The 14,390-nt window shown below is 36.0% G+C and overlaps 4 protein-coding genes across 6 annotated transcripts; 3 read left to right on the top strand and 1 right to left on the bottom strand.

Annotated features, from left to right (window-relative positions):
• Positions 1 to 252: 252 nt before the first annotated feature.
• On the bottom strand, positions 253 to 1,420 carry LOC140960724 (zinc finger CCCH domain-containing protein 20-like). Its single transcript, XM_073418972.1, has one exon. It carries the CDS (start codon positions 1,378 to 1,380, stop codon positions 451 to 453), a length of 930 nt encoding a protein of 309 aa, XP_073275073.1. The 5' UTR covers positions 1,381 to 1,420; the 3' UTR covers positions 253 to 450.
• Positions 1,421 to 3,515: 2,095 nt separating this feature from the next.
• On the top strand, positions 3,516 to 5,992 carry LOC140961451 (profilin-3-like). 2 transcript variants are annotated; one of them, XM_073419968.1, is made up of 4 exons: positions 3,516 to 3,767; positions 4,769 to 4,906; positions 5,502 to 5,643; positions 5,754 to 5,992. In XM_073419968.1, the coding sequence occupies exons 1-3, from the start codon at positions 3,645 to 3,647 to the stop codon at positions 5,634 to 5,636; spliced, it is 396 nt and encodes a 131-aa protein (XP_073276069.1). In that variant the 5' UTR covers positions 3,516 to 3,644; the 3' UTR covers positions 5,637 to 5,643; positions 5,754 to 5,992. The 2 variants fall into 2 exon arrangements, with proteins under 2 accessions (XP_073276069.1, XP_073276070.1); XM_073419969.1 differs by having other exon boundaries at positions 5,759 to 5,992.
• Positions 5,993 to 7,012: 1,020 nt separating this feature from the next.
• On the top strand, positions 7,013 to 9,023 carry LOC140961452 (profilin-3-like). Of its 2 annotated transcripts, none has more exons than XM_073419971.1 (4): positions 7,013 to 7,213; positions 7,889 to 8,026; positions 8,555 to 8,696; positions 8,767 to 9,023. In XM_073419971.1, the coding sequence occupies exons 1-3, from the start codon at positions 7,091 to 7,093 to the stop codon at positions 8,687 to 8,689; spliced, it is 396 nt and encodes a 131-aa protein (XP_073276072.1). In that variant the 5' UTR covers positions 7,013 to 7,090; the 3' UTR covers positions 8,690 to 8,696; positions 8,767 to 9,023. The 2 variants fall into 2 exon arrangements, with proteins under 2 accessions (XP_073276072.1, XP_073276071.1); XM_073419970.1 differs by having other exon boundaries at positions 8,807 to 9,023.
• A 1,583-nt stretch (positions 9,024 to 10,606) lies between these two features.
• On the top strand, positions 10,607 to 14,139 carry LOC140961783 (mitogen-activated protein kinase kinase 6-like). The gene is made up of 8 exons (XM_073420477.1): positions 10,607 to 10,848; positions 10,921 to 11,005; positions 12,102 to 12,236; positions 12,337 to 12,561; positions 12,649 to 12,831; positions 12,993 to 13,216; positions 13,678 to 13,723; positions 13,828 to 14,139. The coding sequence occupies exons 1-8, from the start codon at positions 10,775 to 10,777 to the stop codon at positions 13,918 to 13,920; spliced, it is 1,065 nt and encodes a 354-aa protein (XP_073276578.1). The 5' UTR covers positions 10,607 to 10,774; the 3' UTR covers positions 13,921 to 14,139.
• The last annotated feature ends 251 nt before the right edge of the window (positions 14,140 to 14,390 follow it).

The raw sequence follows: 14,390 nt of genomic DNA on the forward strand, positions 1-14,390 counted from the left end.
AAACTTTTTTTGGATATTATTATTATAAAATAGCGACACTTTGTTTGTAAAATAAAATGATTGATCGTTTTATTTAAATAATATAATTAAATGATTGACTTCATATCATTATTAATTCTTATAATTGCGTGATAAAAATTCACCACACACGTAAACATATTTAACAATTCACGAGAATATCTTAAATTAAATGTTTATGAAATTCAAATTATGATACATTATTTTTTATATTCACAAAAAAGGATATGACTAAATACAATACATAATTTCGTTTTCCAAATCCAAGGAAAAGATAGAGATTACTGCAAAATCAAACAATATTTACCCCCAAAAAATTAAGAGATTCCACTCTTCAACCCCACCACTATCATCCTCACAATATTTGCTGAGAATTACGACATTTTTATACTTACAGAAGCTATGTACGTACATGGCACTGCAAAATCAAATCTACTTGAGTAGATCCGACACCCACCCAACATCCGGGTTCGGATTCAGATCCAGGGGATTATCCTTGCTCAGTTTCTCGAACATCTTGGCCCTCAAAGCCCTGCCCGATTCAACCATCTCCATCACCGGAATCGCATCCTCCCATGCGTCGTAAAAGCCAATTCCGGGTCGGGTAGTTACCTGGGTTGGCGTCGTTGGGAGGCTGAAGTTACCGGGTCGGGTAAAGTGTGTCCTCGGAGAAAAGTTTTCACCCATCCATGAATGAGGCATGGACTTCACTTTGCTCAACTGCAGCTGGCGCATGGAATCGTTGACCGAGATGCTAATCGGGGACATTGGGGGCGACTCGGCCGGAGAAGGGACGGAGCCGTGCGAGTCGGCGAGTGGATTCATGACGCGGAGCTGATCGGGACAGTGGGCGAAGAAACAGACGCGGCGCTTGCAGTTCATCCCGTCTTTGCATGGTTGGGTACGATAGCGCGCAGGGTGTAGCCAGCACTCGAATACACCATGCGAAAAATCGCAGGCGTCACCCCTTATGCAGCTACCCTTTCGAAACTCCGGGCATGCCGCGGACGAGTAATGAAACTTCCTCAGGTCACGGCGGCGCGCTTTCTCTCCTGGGTGGGCATACGGGCACTCCGTCCAGTCATGAGACCTACCACGACCACACTTGCGCACTTTAAACTCGAACATACGGAACTGATCACAGGAGTGCGCATCAACCGGGAACTCCTCCATCTCCGGGAACCCAGCGTCGTTCAAATTCGATGGCAAAAAACGCTGGAGCGCCAACAAAGAGTCGTAGTATTCGTCGACGTAACTGCAACCTTCATTGACTGTAAGGCTTACAGGGAAGGTGGTAGGATCAGAAACGGCAGCGGTGGGAGACCACGGAGGAACGTGCATAATTGCACCGCCACGTATCATTATTTCTCTCTGGTTTTTTCTCTGAATGTTTGCCTAATGTTCCAGTTTTTTGGTACATATATGAACTGCAGAGGTGGGATTTAACTGTGGTTAGGTAAAAAAGACAAAATGCACTCTCTCTCACTTAGACTGAAACCTGGGTAAAATAGTAAGACGTGTTTCAATACATGGCTAATATTGGACTGTGGCGGCATTAGCTCGACGGCCAGGTGATTAAGGGTAGGGAAGATCAAATTTTTTTTATTAATCGTTCGAACTGTCCGAACTGATTTGCATCGCACCGTTTTACTAATATTTTATAAAAATAGTGATTAAAAATACTAATCATAAACCGCACTGCACACACGGTTCGGTTATTTTTTTTGCCAAATATCGCACTAAACCGCACCGCTTGTCATCATATTTGACCTATGATTATAATAATTTGTAAACAACATATTCAATTAAAGAATTCATCATTCATTATATCTAACGCTCTTCAAAATTATTACTCTTAAAAAGAAAAATTATCTTTTTCTTAATTATTCTTCATATCAGTCTTTTATTAGAGGATTTATCTTTTTCATAATAATATTTTATTTGAAGTTTGAAAGTAAAAAAAAGATAAAATAATGTAAATGTCATTTTATTGTATTGTTAAGTTAACTTAGTTTTGAATCTTAATTATTATTTTATCTAGTTTTATCTTTGTATGATTTGAACTATATTTTATATTTGAAGAATCTATATTGTTGTTGTTTTCAAATAAATTAAAATATATGTTCTAATATTTTTCATTAAAAAAATCGTAAACCGACCGCAACCGCCTGAAACCGCTCAAAACTGTAAGACTAATTCTACATGTAAAACAGTGATTATTTTTTTAAAATACTAAGTAACCGCATATGACAATTCGGTTTAATTTTGTTTAAAAAAACCGCGAAACCGCACCATGATCAACCTGGTGTAACTGAAGGACCACACGCTCATTCAGGCTTTGTGGTAGTGAAAGGGATCAATGGGGCCCGGAATTATTTGACACTATTCGTACTCGTTAGGGCCAAAATGTTTTGGGCTGGGCCTACTCCCAGAAGAAATGGGCCTTAAAAGTAAGTAACTACAGAAGCACTGGAACCCAAGTGTTATCCAGATTTCAAAATAAATCTCGAGTTTATTTCTATTCTCATTGAGTTCATCGTTCTCTCCATATTCCCGAGTATTGGATATAAGATTATTTTGGTTAAATAAATTAGAATTATGTTTATCAAATATATTATCGAAATCAAAGTTCGTCGTAATTTATCATCTTAAAGATTGGTTTAATTATTTGTATGGCTTGCAGATGAAAATAAGAATGGATATAAATGTAACATCACTCTTTCTTTATTCAAAGTTCAACGCTATCTTTGGATCTTTATCGGAAACTCATGTATCCTAAATGATGATAATAATAATTAAAGTGAAATTCAAGAGGTGTCGAATTACATACTTTGAAAATTCAACATTCAAGTTTTGAAAATTTTTAAGTTACATTAACTCGAGCTCTACATATTCGGATTTTCAGAGCACAAAAAGCTCGAGATCGGTATTGGACATGATGGTTAAATGACATGAACTTTTTTCACAGTCGTTGATAAAAATATTATTAAGTAAAGCTCAAACAAAATAACATTTATGAAAAAGAAAATATATAATTTGAGCTCGACATGTTCGAACTTGACTCGATGCTCACGAAACAGAGTTGCCCAAAATGAAATTATTTTGGGCTTTGGTTTGTCGGGCATAGAGTTGGGCTGTCACGGGATTGGGCTTCATCCCTTGTGTAAATAAACATATTCAGATAAACACTCATTTACGCCATCAACTGTAAACACCACCAACATGACCGCTCTGGAATCTAAATTTTGACTTAAATCATGCAAATGAATAGAGTCACTCGACATATTTTATCTACATCGATTTCTATTATCATATAGGAAATAATGTGTAATGACAAATATATGTCGGAGGAACTACGCCGAAACCTGCGTTAGACTAATGACACTTGTAAAAATCGAACCTTAAATTTGTGATGAGTATCAATATTAAGTATAAATTGTTCTTCAAAAAGTGTGTAGCCCATACAAAGGAAGGTACGAGACGAGAGGCGCAATCATTTATATAAACTGCGCAGCGCCCCACTATTTTATGTTCCCGTTAATCTCACGCTACTCAACTTTCTCTTTTTTCTCTATTTATTTATTATTAGCACATTCAACGCTTCAGTGTCGGGCAACTCTACGAAGATGTCGTGGCAATCTTACATAGACGACCACTTGATGGCGGACATCGACGGCTGCCACCTCATCGCCGCCGCCATAGTTGGTCACGACGGCACCGTCTGGGCACAGAGCACCAATTTCCCTCAGGTTTTTCTTGTTTTTTAGTTCTTCTCGCCGCTTTATAACATTTTTCTTCTTTTGAGTCTCGGATCTGAAATTCTGGTTGATGCCTGCGTGATTTGGCGTGGGAGATCCGTTTTCTGGCAGCTGCTTGTTTGATTTTGTTGTGTTGGTCCCTCGGTGCGATTCGTTCGATCCAGCTACTGAATGAAGTTTACAATTTTGGGATCCCGTTTAGTTGTGTTTTGATTCAGACTTAGTTTTGATGTTGAGTTGGTAGAGAAAAGAAAGGAAGGGAGGAGAAAAGATTCAGTTTTCCTTCCATTCCTCCCTTATTTGAAAGGAAAATTTTCTTCTAAATTTAGAACAAATTTTCCTTTTTTCCCTTCCATTAAAATCTCCAAAACATCCGTTTCTTTTAAATTTTCTTTCGTTTCTTTTCCATCCAAATCTCAACTCCCAACAGAAATTTTTACTAAGGAAATCTTGGCATAATAAAAGAGTTGATTTGGCTACTCTGGATACCATGATCGCTATCTCCGTTTTTTATTATTATTTTTTAATTTTTTACATTGGACAAATTACACCTAAAATTTTAATATCACTTTAGAGGCAGCTACCAAACCCAGCGCGCATCCGATCTGCTCACGGGTAAAATTGATCAGCTGCAATGCGGCCATGCGGGAACCTCGATGATAATAGCACGTGTTAGCCACTTCAAAGCATACTTCATGCAGTTAATTTCAGTACAAACCCGATGTCGTTGGTTAAAGTGCTCATCTTTTAGATCATCGTAAGCAATTTTTTGTAGTGGCTACGTCAACATCCAAGATTTCATTTTTCAATAAACTGATCCAGTGTACTAGAAATAGAAAATGATTACCAATAGGAAAAGAGGATGGCCATTGATACTTGGTATTTGCAGCTGCAGCAAATTTTGTATGAGCGTGCTATCTAATTTGTGTTGTCAATCTAGTAATTTATTGTTAATTCATTGGTTTTCTAATGTGAAATTAATGTCGATGCAGCTTAAGCCTGAGGAGATAAATGGTATCACAACTGACTTTGAAACCCCGGGCACATTAGCTCCTACTGGGTTACACCTTGGGGGCACCAAGTACATGGTTATACAAGGTGAGCCCGGGGCTGTCATTCGAGGAAAGAAGGTAATCATTTCCTACTCAAATTCACTTGTTTGCAAGGTTATCTGTATTTTTTTCACGAGTCTTGAAGTTGGTTTGAATTTCGAATTGAGATTAGGATAGTAAAGGAAACTTAAGTCCTCGAGCTGTATTCTTTAGCAAAATAAATTTCAATTCAAAATATTTGATTATTAAAGGAAGTAAGAAAATAAGGAACAAATTGATAAAGAATATGTTAATGCAAGCATTCCTTTCTATTTTGTGTTAGACCAAACCATTGAAATTCATTTAAATTATATTTTTAATTGAAATTTTAATATTTAAAAGTGGTTTTCACTTGGCACACCGCACTTGTGTTTCAAAGGTTGTATGGATGAGTTTGGTCAACAATATTTGAGATTGTAGTTAAATGAAGGATGAGACCACATGTCCGTAATATCGCCCTATTACTTTTGGGATTTTTTCGGGAAGAAAAGAAAATGTGCTGGTGGTGCACATTTTACTCGTAGATGGAACATGATTCTTTTGAAAACTATATCTCCATGAACTGAAGGTGGCTTTTGACATGTTGCCATTGAATGTACTTAATTTTGAACGAATGTGTTAATATATGATGCAGGGAGCTGGTGGTGTTACTGTCAAAAAGACCAGCCAAGCCTTGATCATTGGCATCTATGATGAACCCATGACTCCAGGCCAGTGCAACATGGTTGTTGAGAAGATTGGTGATTATCTTATCGAAATGGGTCTTTAATTGTTTGGTGAGCATTCTCCTTTTGGCGTTTCCATTTTCATTAATCTTGTGTTGTCTCTTAATCTTTTATACTCCACACTATTCAAACTTGTTTTCTGCATTTGGAATGTTTTGTAGGGAAGCTTTTATTCAGTTTTTATATCGTTGATTCTTGTCCTTGGTCATGGCGAAAGCAGTTTGGTATTTGGGAAATTATAATCTCCGTGCCTGATATCAACAGCAACGTCTTTACATTGTGGTGGGGAAAGTTGTGGCTTTATGCGAGTAATTTATGTATTTCTGAGTGGTTTTGATACTGTTCCAAAATTTATCGACATCTTTCTCATATAATAATAATGGTATTTTGGGTTGTAATACCAATTTCTTTTATACAAAAACTCAGGTGGTTAGATTATAATATAATTGATTATAATAAAATAATAAATCAAATTTTAAATTAATAATTATATTTATTTAGATATTGGCAATACAAGTATGAAATACTTCAAATGATATTGAATGAAGTTGAACTTTATATTAATTAATGTCAAATATATTTTATAAATATGTTATAATTGAATTTGAAGTTTATGATATAAATTTTTTTTAAAAATGTTTAAAATTCATAAATTTAATATCTATAAATTCAAACGCAACATCGATATCATCTTAGGGACGGTGATTTCTTTGGTCAAGTGTGAGCGTCTACGCTAATCTATATAGAGAGAAATATTTATAATAATTGATAATAAAATTATTTTATAACAATTTAAAAATATAATAAAAACTCAAAAAAATTAAGTATAAGACAATTATTTGTGATCAACTTAATGATTACTTTTTTAAAATTGTATATATATATATTGATTTATTAATCATATTATATTGTTGGCCACTGAACCAAGAGTTACCATTGGATATCTCCGTACATCAATATAATCGGACAGTATATTTCAATCTAAGTACGTACATATGTTTTCTTTCGTCCAAAACGCATTCGTAAATCGAGACATCATGTTGAAAAGGCGAATATTAGGGTAATTTTCAAATCTTAGGTGCAATTTGTCAATTAAAATAAATATGAGTTTTCATTGTCTAGAACTTTAAAAATAATAGATATAATCGAATAGGATATACTTGTGGTTCTTAAATCAATATTAAAATGGTTATTTCTAGTATGATTTTCACTTCTTACATTTTATTTTTTTTAAGGAGCAAAACCAAAATAAAATTAGAGAATATCCGCAACAGATTAGGGAAAAAGTTCCTTGTATAGATATATATAAATAAATAAATAAAATAATGACTTAATGGCGGAATGGAATATGATTGGGACAGCATACAAAAAAAATAAATATATATTATATATTATATATGATAATAACTACTATATAATAGACCATTCCTCACATCTCCGTTGATTTCACGATCCCTCCCATTCAAACTCATTCTCAGCTTATTCGAATTATTGCAACATGTCGTGGCAATCGTACATAGATGATCATTTGATGGCCGACATCGACGGCTGCCACCTCGCCTCCACCGCTATTCTTGGCATCGACGGCAGCGTTTGGGCCCAGAGCTCCGATTTCCCTCAGGTTGTGCTGCTCTATTCTCGGTCTACCTTCGGATCTATAACTGTCACGGATGTGTACTTGTGATTTTGCACCTTTTGAGCGTAGCTGAGGAAATCTGTTTGCTTGTTGCTGATTGTGTAGGTTTTGATTTAGTTGGGTTTTGGTGTATTATGCCTCTCGGCGTCGAGTGGTTCGATCCCCACGTGGACTGGGCTTTTGTTTTCTGACTGTTTCTTGATTGAACTTGTGATTACCGGTTATTGTTGGATTATTATTATTATTTGAATGTGGGGCAGCAGTCGATCCAGAAACTCAGTGCGACGAGGGGGATAGATAATTAATTTTGTGGCAAACTGAAATTCTTTGACTTTTTTCAGTTGAGGGCCAATTATATGCTCCGCTCTTTACAGTTGGATCTTTTGGGGGAACTTTTTATTCGATTATGCTAGCTGTACTGTTTTGAATGCATATTGGCATCAAAATACACTTCAGTCCATTTCCATGACTATAATTGACGTTGTTTGACGATTTCGAAGTGCCGATATCATCATTTCTGATCTTACGCTTTGTAGGAAAGCGAGAGCGACAGTTCGTTATAAGATATTTCATTGTTAAAAGTTTCGAGATCCAAGGCATCTGATTTGTTGATGTTGGATTATTATAATTTATTAATATTTTAAATCAATTCTAATGTAGTTTAAAGTTGAGGAGATTTCTGATATCATCAAGGACTTTGAAAGTCCTGGTACACTAGCTCCTACTGGATTATTCCTTGGTGGAACGAAGTACATGGTTATTCAAGGTGAGCCCGGAGCTGTCATTCGAGGGAAGAAGGTAACGCATTTATATTCAAACATATCTGCTGTGAGCTTGTTAATGCTTGTCTCCCGAGTCCTGAGCGGTGGAAATACATGATGTAGTATTTCTGATGTGGAAGCATTTGTTCAAAATTTTATTGAATGAACTGTAAGTAAATTCCGATGGTTGTATTTAAACTCTAGTAATTTTATTCGGCACCAGTTGAAGGAAAAACCAATTTCATTATGAAATTCTCACAGAAATTTTAGGTCGCAATGAAGACTTGAAAATGTGTATGGACCATGTCGTCGTTTTTAGCACAAGAGTTTGGTTTTATAGGTTTGTAAAATGTCATGGGACAAGGCCTTAATAATTTCCTATTTTTGGATTTTTTTCCTGCCTTTGGGTGCCGGAAAGAATTTGGCAGAGCGGTGCAATCTTCCATTGAATGATTTTCTGTTACTAAACAATCACAAGTTGATGTAGCTTTTTAAGATTTGCCTTTGGCACCACATTAATTTTAGTTGCATTCATTTCTTTAAAGAACGCGTTGATTCATTGCAGGGAGCTGGAGGTATTACAGTCAAGAAGACCGGTCAGGCCTTAATCATCGGCATCTATGATGAACCGATGACTCCAGGTCAATGCAACATGGTTGTGGAAAAGATTGGTGATTATCTTATTGAGCAGGGTCTTTAATTATTTGGTAGGCGTTCTCCATTTTGCTTTTCGTTCATGTTTAATCGTCTATTAATATAATATATTGGCATCCGCAGTGCCTTTTTTCTGAGTTTCTGGTTTTGTAATATTTTGCAGGGACATCGTTTATACAGTGTTTGAAGTACTGGATTCTTGGACATGACAAAAGCAGTTTGATGTTTGGCAAGTTTTCTTGTATTATCCGTGTTTCTGAATCAAATAGCACGGTCTTTGCCTATTCTATTTTCTAAAATCGTTCTTATGTTCATGAGTCAAATTATGTATTTCTGACTGGTTTTCCCAATGACTTCAATCATACAGACATTTGGCGTTGTGCATTCTTCTTCTTCTTTTTTTTTTTTTTTTTTTTTTTTTTTTTTTTTTTTGTATTTTATATTTCATGTTATATCAATGTCGATATGACTTCCATGAATAATTTTTAGTTATTAGCAATGAATTCACATCACAACGACAAATGAAGTTCTTTGGTCGCCAAACCTGATATGGTGAGCTGTAAGTTAAAATATGCAAGGGTCACAGCTCCTGATGATTCCATAAATTAAATTCTTTTGCTATAAATCACGCCTAGCCCTCGGTCTCCCAGGTATTACAAAGACAAATGAAGTTGTTTGGTCGCCCCACTGATTCTGTCATACCTGCATATAAGTTCCACGAGTCAGTTCCCTTTAGGCAGGCTAGTTTGGATTTTCATCTAGCCGTTCCAGCCATCAGGCCGATGATATCTTGTGAGCTATTCTTGCTCAGAGAACCGAAATTTTGTACGACACGAAGATTGTCAGGGATGGCTGAAATGTGAATTCCACGAGTCAACTCCCTTTCAAGAATCTCAACTACTTAATACTTCAGCACCCTCCCTTTTGCTGTCATTTGCTATTGCAACGATCCTCTTCCTTCTCCAACGGTTCAATTCTCAGAAAGTTAAGGGTATGTCTTGAAGCTCGAGTGAGGGAGAAAGGACAGTAAGGTGTGCCGTGCACTCCGTGTCAGCAGGGAGCGGACTTGAGAAGGTTTTATGAAATGGGGTTAAGACAAAGCACCTCGAGTCGCAGCTTCGTTTGGACATTGATTTAGAGGCATGTCTGTTCCCCAGTCCCCACAATCCACATTTATAAAATAAAAAGACAATAAAAACACTGCACGCACTGTTCTTCAATCTCCCTTCCAAACTTGTGATCAAGTCAAGTTCAAATCAATGTCAAATAGATATGCTTTTGGAAGTATCAATTTTTCAATTAAAGACTAAACAAAAAATCTCTTGAAATCAACAATCTTAATATTTACAAAACTTCAAGCGGAATCCATAACTAAAGTATCCCTAGTTGCTTTTAGTAATCTTTTTTTTTTTTGAATAGATGCTTTTAGTAATCGTATTAGCTATAATTAAGGGTGGGAAAAAATAACGAATTGTACGGTATATCGAGATTATCCTACCGAAAAATACCGAGTTTACTGAATTTTCGGTATCCCGAAGATTTCGGTACGGTATGGTAACAATACCGAATTTTTCGGTACGGTAACGGTATGCAACTTGAAAATTTCGGTATATATCGGAATACCGAAAAAATATACAAAAATTTTAAAATATTTAATATTTTAAAACAATAAATTTCGGTACGGTATCGGTATATACCGTTTTATACTTTTCGGTATACCGAAATTTTCGGTACGATATTGGTATGAATTTTCTTATATCGTAATTTTCGATACGATATACGATATAAGATATTTGATACGGTACGGTACGATATACCACTCATAGCTATAATCACTCCCTTTTCGTCGTGTAATCAGCAAAATTCAATTAAATTCATAAAAGTATTCAATTTTTTTATTATTATATATCAATATATGCAGTGCGTTAATTATAGGGTAAGCTGGTTTAACCCGACGGGTACATATCTGGGTGTGACGGATCCGGGTCATGTTTGAGATGGATATGAGTTGGCGGCTATTTCCATTTAAATTTCTCCCCCACTCGGAAGTCACTCCCCATTGGGCACAAACATAAGTTCCACTACCTGTCGTTGCAAAACACCACCGTAAGAAAGCGGTCGGAAAACCATCATGAAGATCAAGATACCTGTCAAAGAACTCAAGCTCTCAGTGCCACCTCAAGATTCCCCAATCTCCAGCTTCCTGTGAGATTTTTATAATTTTCGAATTTTAAATTGAATTGATGCTGATTCATGTTTTTTTTAATTGAAATGAAGGACGGCGAGTGGAACATTTCATGATGGAAATTTGCTGTTGAATCTGAAAGGGCTGCGATTGATTTCTGATGAGAATGAATCGCTGGTACGTTTATGGCATCATTTATTTGTTAGGTCTGCTTTTTTAAATCATTTGCTGAATATTGCTTTGATTCAGTGTAATTGCGGTGCTTTGTTCAATCCAGGCCCGTTTTCTGTTTCTTTAGCATGTGCACGTGTGTATAATTCTCCGTCTACTTTTTGTGGAAAAAATGGAATCTCAACTGCGGAATTAGAAAACTTTCATGGAACTAAATGCGTTTGATACAATCTGCTGAATGGTTTCAATCATATACAATATAGTGAGCGTTAAGATTTTTTTCAAGAAAATTCGGCTTTGCTTTGAAGAATATTGCTTTTGAAAGATGCTCATAGGATTCATAACTACTTTTTTTTTAATTCAGAATCTTCAGTTTATTGGTATAATAGATTTATTGGGCTCCGGTTTGTAATGGTAGACGGAAGACCTCGTAGAACCTATTCACATTGATGACTGAGTGCGAAGGACTAGTCGAATAAATACTTCTGCTTTTGTCTTCTTCAGCTAGCAGCAATCTACTTTATACATCAGAACACTTCACTGTCCACCCTTGTTTTAGAAGTTCGGATATTTAATAAGGTTAATCGAAAATCACAGATCTCATATCCAAGTAACAGTTTCTTCCTGGCTGACAATTTTCAATATTTTCTTATAATTCTTCCAATTATTTATGGGAAAGAAAGTCTAGATAATCAGGGCATTCTAATCATTCCTGATCACTCATTTTCTAATCTGATCTGTGATGGATGTTTACTTTCGTTAAGGATTTTCTCTTTTTCTTTAAATCGAGGTTGTGCCAATAGTTTCTTTTCATTTCAATTTTTCAACACTCGCATTGCATGAATTAGTATCTACTCTGGTTTCATCATGTTAGTCATAGAAGCTCTCATCCCTTGAGTAACTCCACTCAACTATATGTTCAGTCAAGTACTTGAATTGCTGCAACTTTAATACCACGCAGAGCAACATTTTGGTTAACTGTGTTCGTAAAACAATGTAATTTTATTGTCCTTTTCACAACAGAAATTTAATTTTCAATCTGTGGAATTTCACGATTTCTAAAAATCAGATCATCAATATTCTGTCTTGAATTTTTGCATAGACGTTAGAGGCAAATGAGATTGATCTTCAATTCTCACTGGAAGATCTTGAGACAATCAAAGTCATTGGCAAAGGAAGCGGTGGTGTAGTTCAGCTTGTTCTTCATAAATGGGTCGGAACATTGTTTGCATTGAAGGTCAGAGCAAGGAAAGCAGAATTGCCACCACCCGAGATCAGGTTCTTTCAGTAGCACCAGTTTGATTTCGTGATGTTTAAGGGATAAGTTGGTGTTGCAGGTTATCCAGATGAATATACAGGAGGAGATCCGTAAACAAATTGTCCAGGAGCTCAAAATAAACCAAGCATCACAATGTCCTCATGTTGTAGTTTGCTATCACTCTTTCTATCATAATGGAGCTATATCTCTTGTCTTTGAATATATGGACCGTGGATCTTTGGTTAATATAATTAGACAAGTGAAGACAATTCTTGAACCTTATCTTGCTGTTGTCTGCAAACAGGTTAGCCAGTATCTTACTATCATATTTAACAAATTCAAACCTCTCGTTTTGACTTCCTAGCCTATAATATATCATACCTAAATTCAGGTGTTGCAAGGTCTGGTTTACTTGCACCACGAGAGACATGTTATACATAGAGACATTAAACCATCAAACCTGCTAGTGAATCACAAAGGAGAAGTAAAAATTACAGATTTTGGAGTTAGTGCAGTGCTGGCAACCTCTATGGGACAACGTGACACATTTGTCGGGACTTACAATTACATGGCAGTGAGTAAAATTGACAAACTTCAGTATCGTATATAAATGATTATTCATCTTCGTTTCTTTATGACATTTTCTTGGATCATTTGTCATCTAGTGTCATAATAATGCAACAAAGCAAATATTTCATAAAAAACTGATGGAGCTTTTTTCTCTACCTCTCTTAGCCTGAAAGAATCAGTGGAAGCACGTATGACAATAAAAGTGATATCTGGAGTCTAGGCTTGGTGATCCTTGAGTGTGCTATTGGACGATTTCCTTACACAAAATCCGAAGATCAACAAAGTGGCCCAAGCTTCTATGAGCTTTTGCAATCTATTGTTGGAAGTCCACCGCCTGCAGCTCCGCCAGATCAATTTTCTCCAGAGTTCTGTTCATTTATCTCAGCCTGGTAAGGATCTAGGCATCTAATCAGCTTCATATGGTCACGAAGATCTATTTCCTGAAATTCTTCTCTAACTTTAAAAGCCCCATTCTGCAGTTATCAAAGTTTCTTTTTACCTTTCTTTCTTGCAAATGGAGTAAATCCTGTTCTCAGAATCTTCTCAATTAACTGATGAGAACCTATCAGATAAGAAGTGATGTTTGATGAAAGAAAGTGGTAAGGTACGGGGTATTTTGAATAACTAGTTGTAATGCATCGTCCCCTGATTTCCATCCAAGTCTTGAACCATCTTAAAGAATAACCTTGTCAGAATGTGGAATGAATGAATCATATAAAGACTTAAAGAGAACAGTCGACACAAGGTATAACATAGCTGGACAGAAAATTTCCTTTGCGTTTTTCATTCTCTAGAAACCCAGGGTTATTTTTCTTCAAATTATCGTGTCATTTGCATTCTTTGTCTGCAGCATACAGAAGGATCCTAAAAACAGAGCTTCGTCTTTAGAACTACTGGTTAGTTCATCAATATACCATCTGCAGTTCATCACCGATATCTTTAGGTAAACACAGTTTTTTTGTGAGCAATTTAACTAACCATGGTTTTGGTACACCCACAGACTCATCCATTTATCGAGAAATTCGAAGACAGAGACATTGATCTTAGCATTTTGGTTGGCAGCTTGGAGCCTCCGGTAAATTTTCTCAGATGATCAATGATCCATAATGCTGTTCAGACTTCAGAGTATAAGTGCCAGCATATATGTTTGCATCTTCTAAAACCGACACAATCGTCTACTGATTCCATTTTAAGATCGTGATCATTTTTTTTAGGCTTGTTATTTGATAAATCTTGGGATACGATATATGTAAGTGGAATGATCTTAAAGCCATCATATAAAAAATCAGGTAGCATACAATATGCTTGTTTAGCGAGTGCCTCGACGGCTCGACGAAGGAGCAATGTATGCTGTTTATTTTATGTTACATGATTTTTTTCGTTTCAAATAAAAGAAAAAAATCATGATTTTAATGTTCATGTATGCTTTACCAAACAAAAAAAGTGGACAACAAATAACATCCACATGTATCTCAGATAATGAGCTGAATTTGTCCTTTTTTCGAACAAATTCATTATGTATGTTAGATATCCTTAATTATTTCCAGAGTTTTCTGTTGGGAT

Source organism: Primulina huaijiensis, chromosome 16, assembly GCF_012295235.1.
Source record: "Primulina huaijiensis isolate GDHJ02 chromosome 16, ASM1229523v2, whole genome shotgun sequence".
Classification (NCBI taxonomy): Eukaryota; Viridiplantae; Streptophyta; class Magnoliopsida; order Lamiales; family Gesneriaceae; genus Primulina; species Primulina huaijiensis.

Coding starts and splice junctions, on each gene's coding strand:
- LOC140961783 (XM_073420477.1), top strand. CDS start 10,775: ATGAAGATCAAGATACCTGTCAAAGAACTCAAGCTCTCAGTGCCACCT. Junction 12,237..12,336: donor GAACATTGTTTGCATTGAAG/GTCAGAGCAAGG, acceptor TTGGTGTTGCAG/GTTATCCAGATGAATATACA. Junction 12,832..12,992: donor GGACTTACAATTACATGGCA/GTGAGTAAAATT, acceptor TACCTCTCTTAG/CCTGAAAGAATCAGTGGAAG.
- LOC140961451 (XM_073419968.1), top strand. CDS start 3,645: ATGTCGTGGCAATCTTACATAGACGACCACTTGATGGCGGACATCGAC. Junction 3,768..4,768: donor AGAGCACCAATTTCCCTCAG/GTTTTTCTTGTT, acceptor ATGTCGATGCAG/CTTAAGCCTGAGGAGATAAA. Junction 4,907..5,501: donor CTGTCATTCGAGGAAAGAAG/GTAATCATTTCC, acceptor TATATGATGCAG/GGAGCTGGTGGTGTTACTGT.
- LOC140961452 (XM_073419971.1), top strand. CDS start 7,091: ATGTCGTGGCAATCGTACATAGATGATCATTTGATGGCCGACATCGAC. Junction 7,214..7,888: donor AGAGCTCCGATTTCCCTCAG/GTTGTGCTGCTC, acceptor ATTCTAATGTAG/TTTAAAGTTGAGGAGATTTC. Junction 8,027..8,554: donor CTGTCATTCGAGGGAAGAAG/GTAACGCATTTA, acceptor GATTCATTGCAG/GGAGCTGGAGGTATTACAGT.
- LOC140960724 (XM_073418972.1), bottom strand. CDS start 1,380: ATGATACGTGGCGGTGCAATTATGCACGTTCCTCCGTGGTCTCCCACC.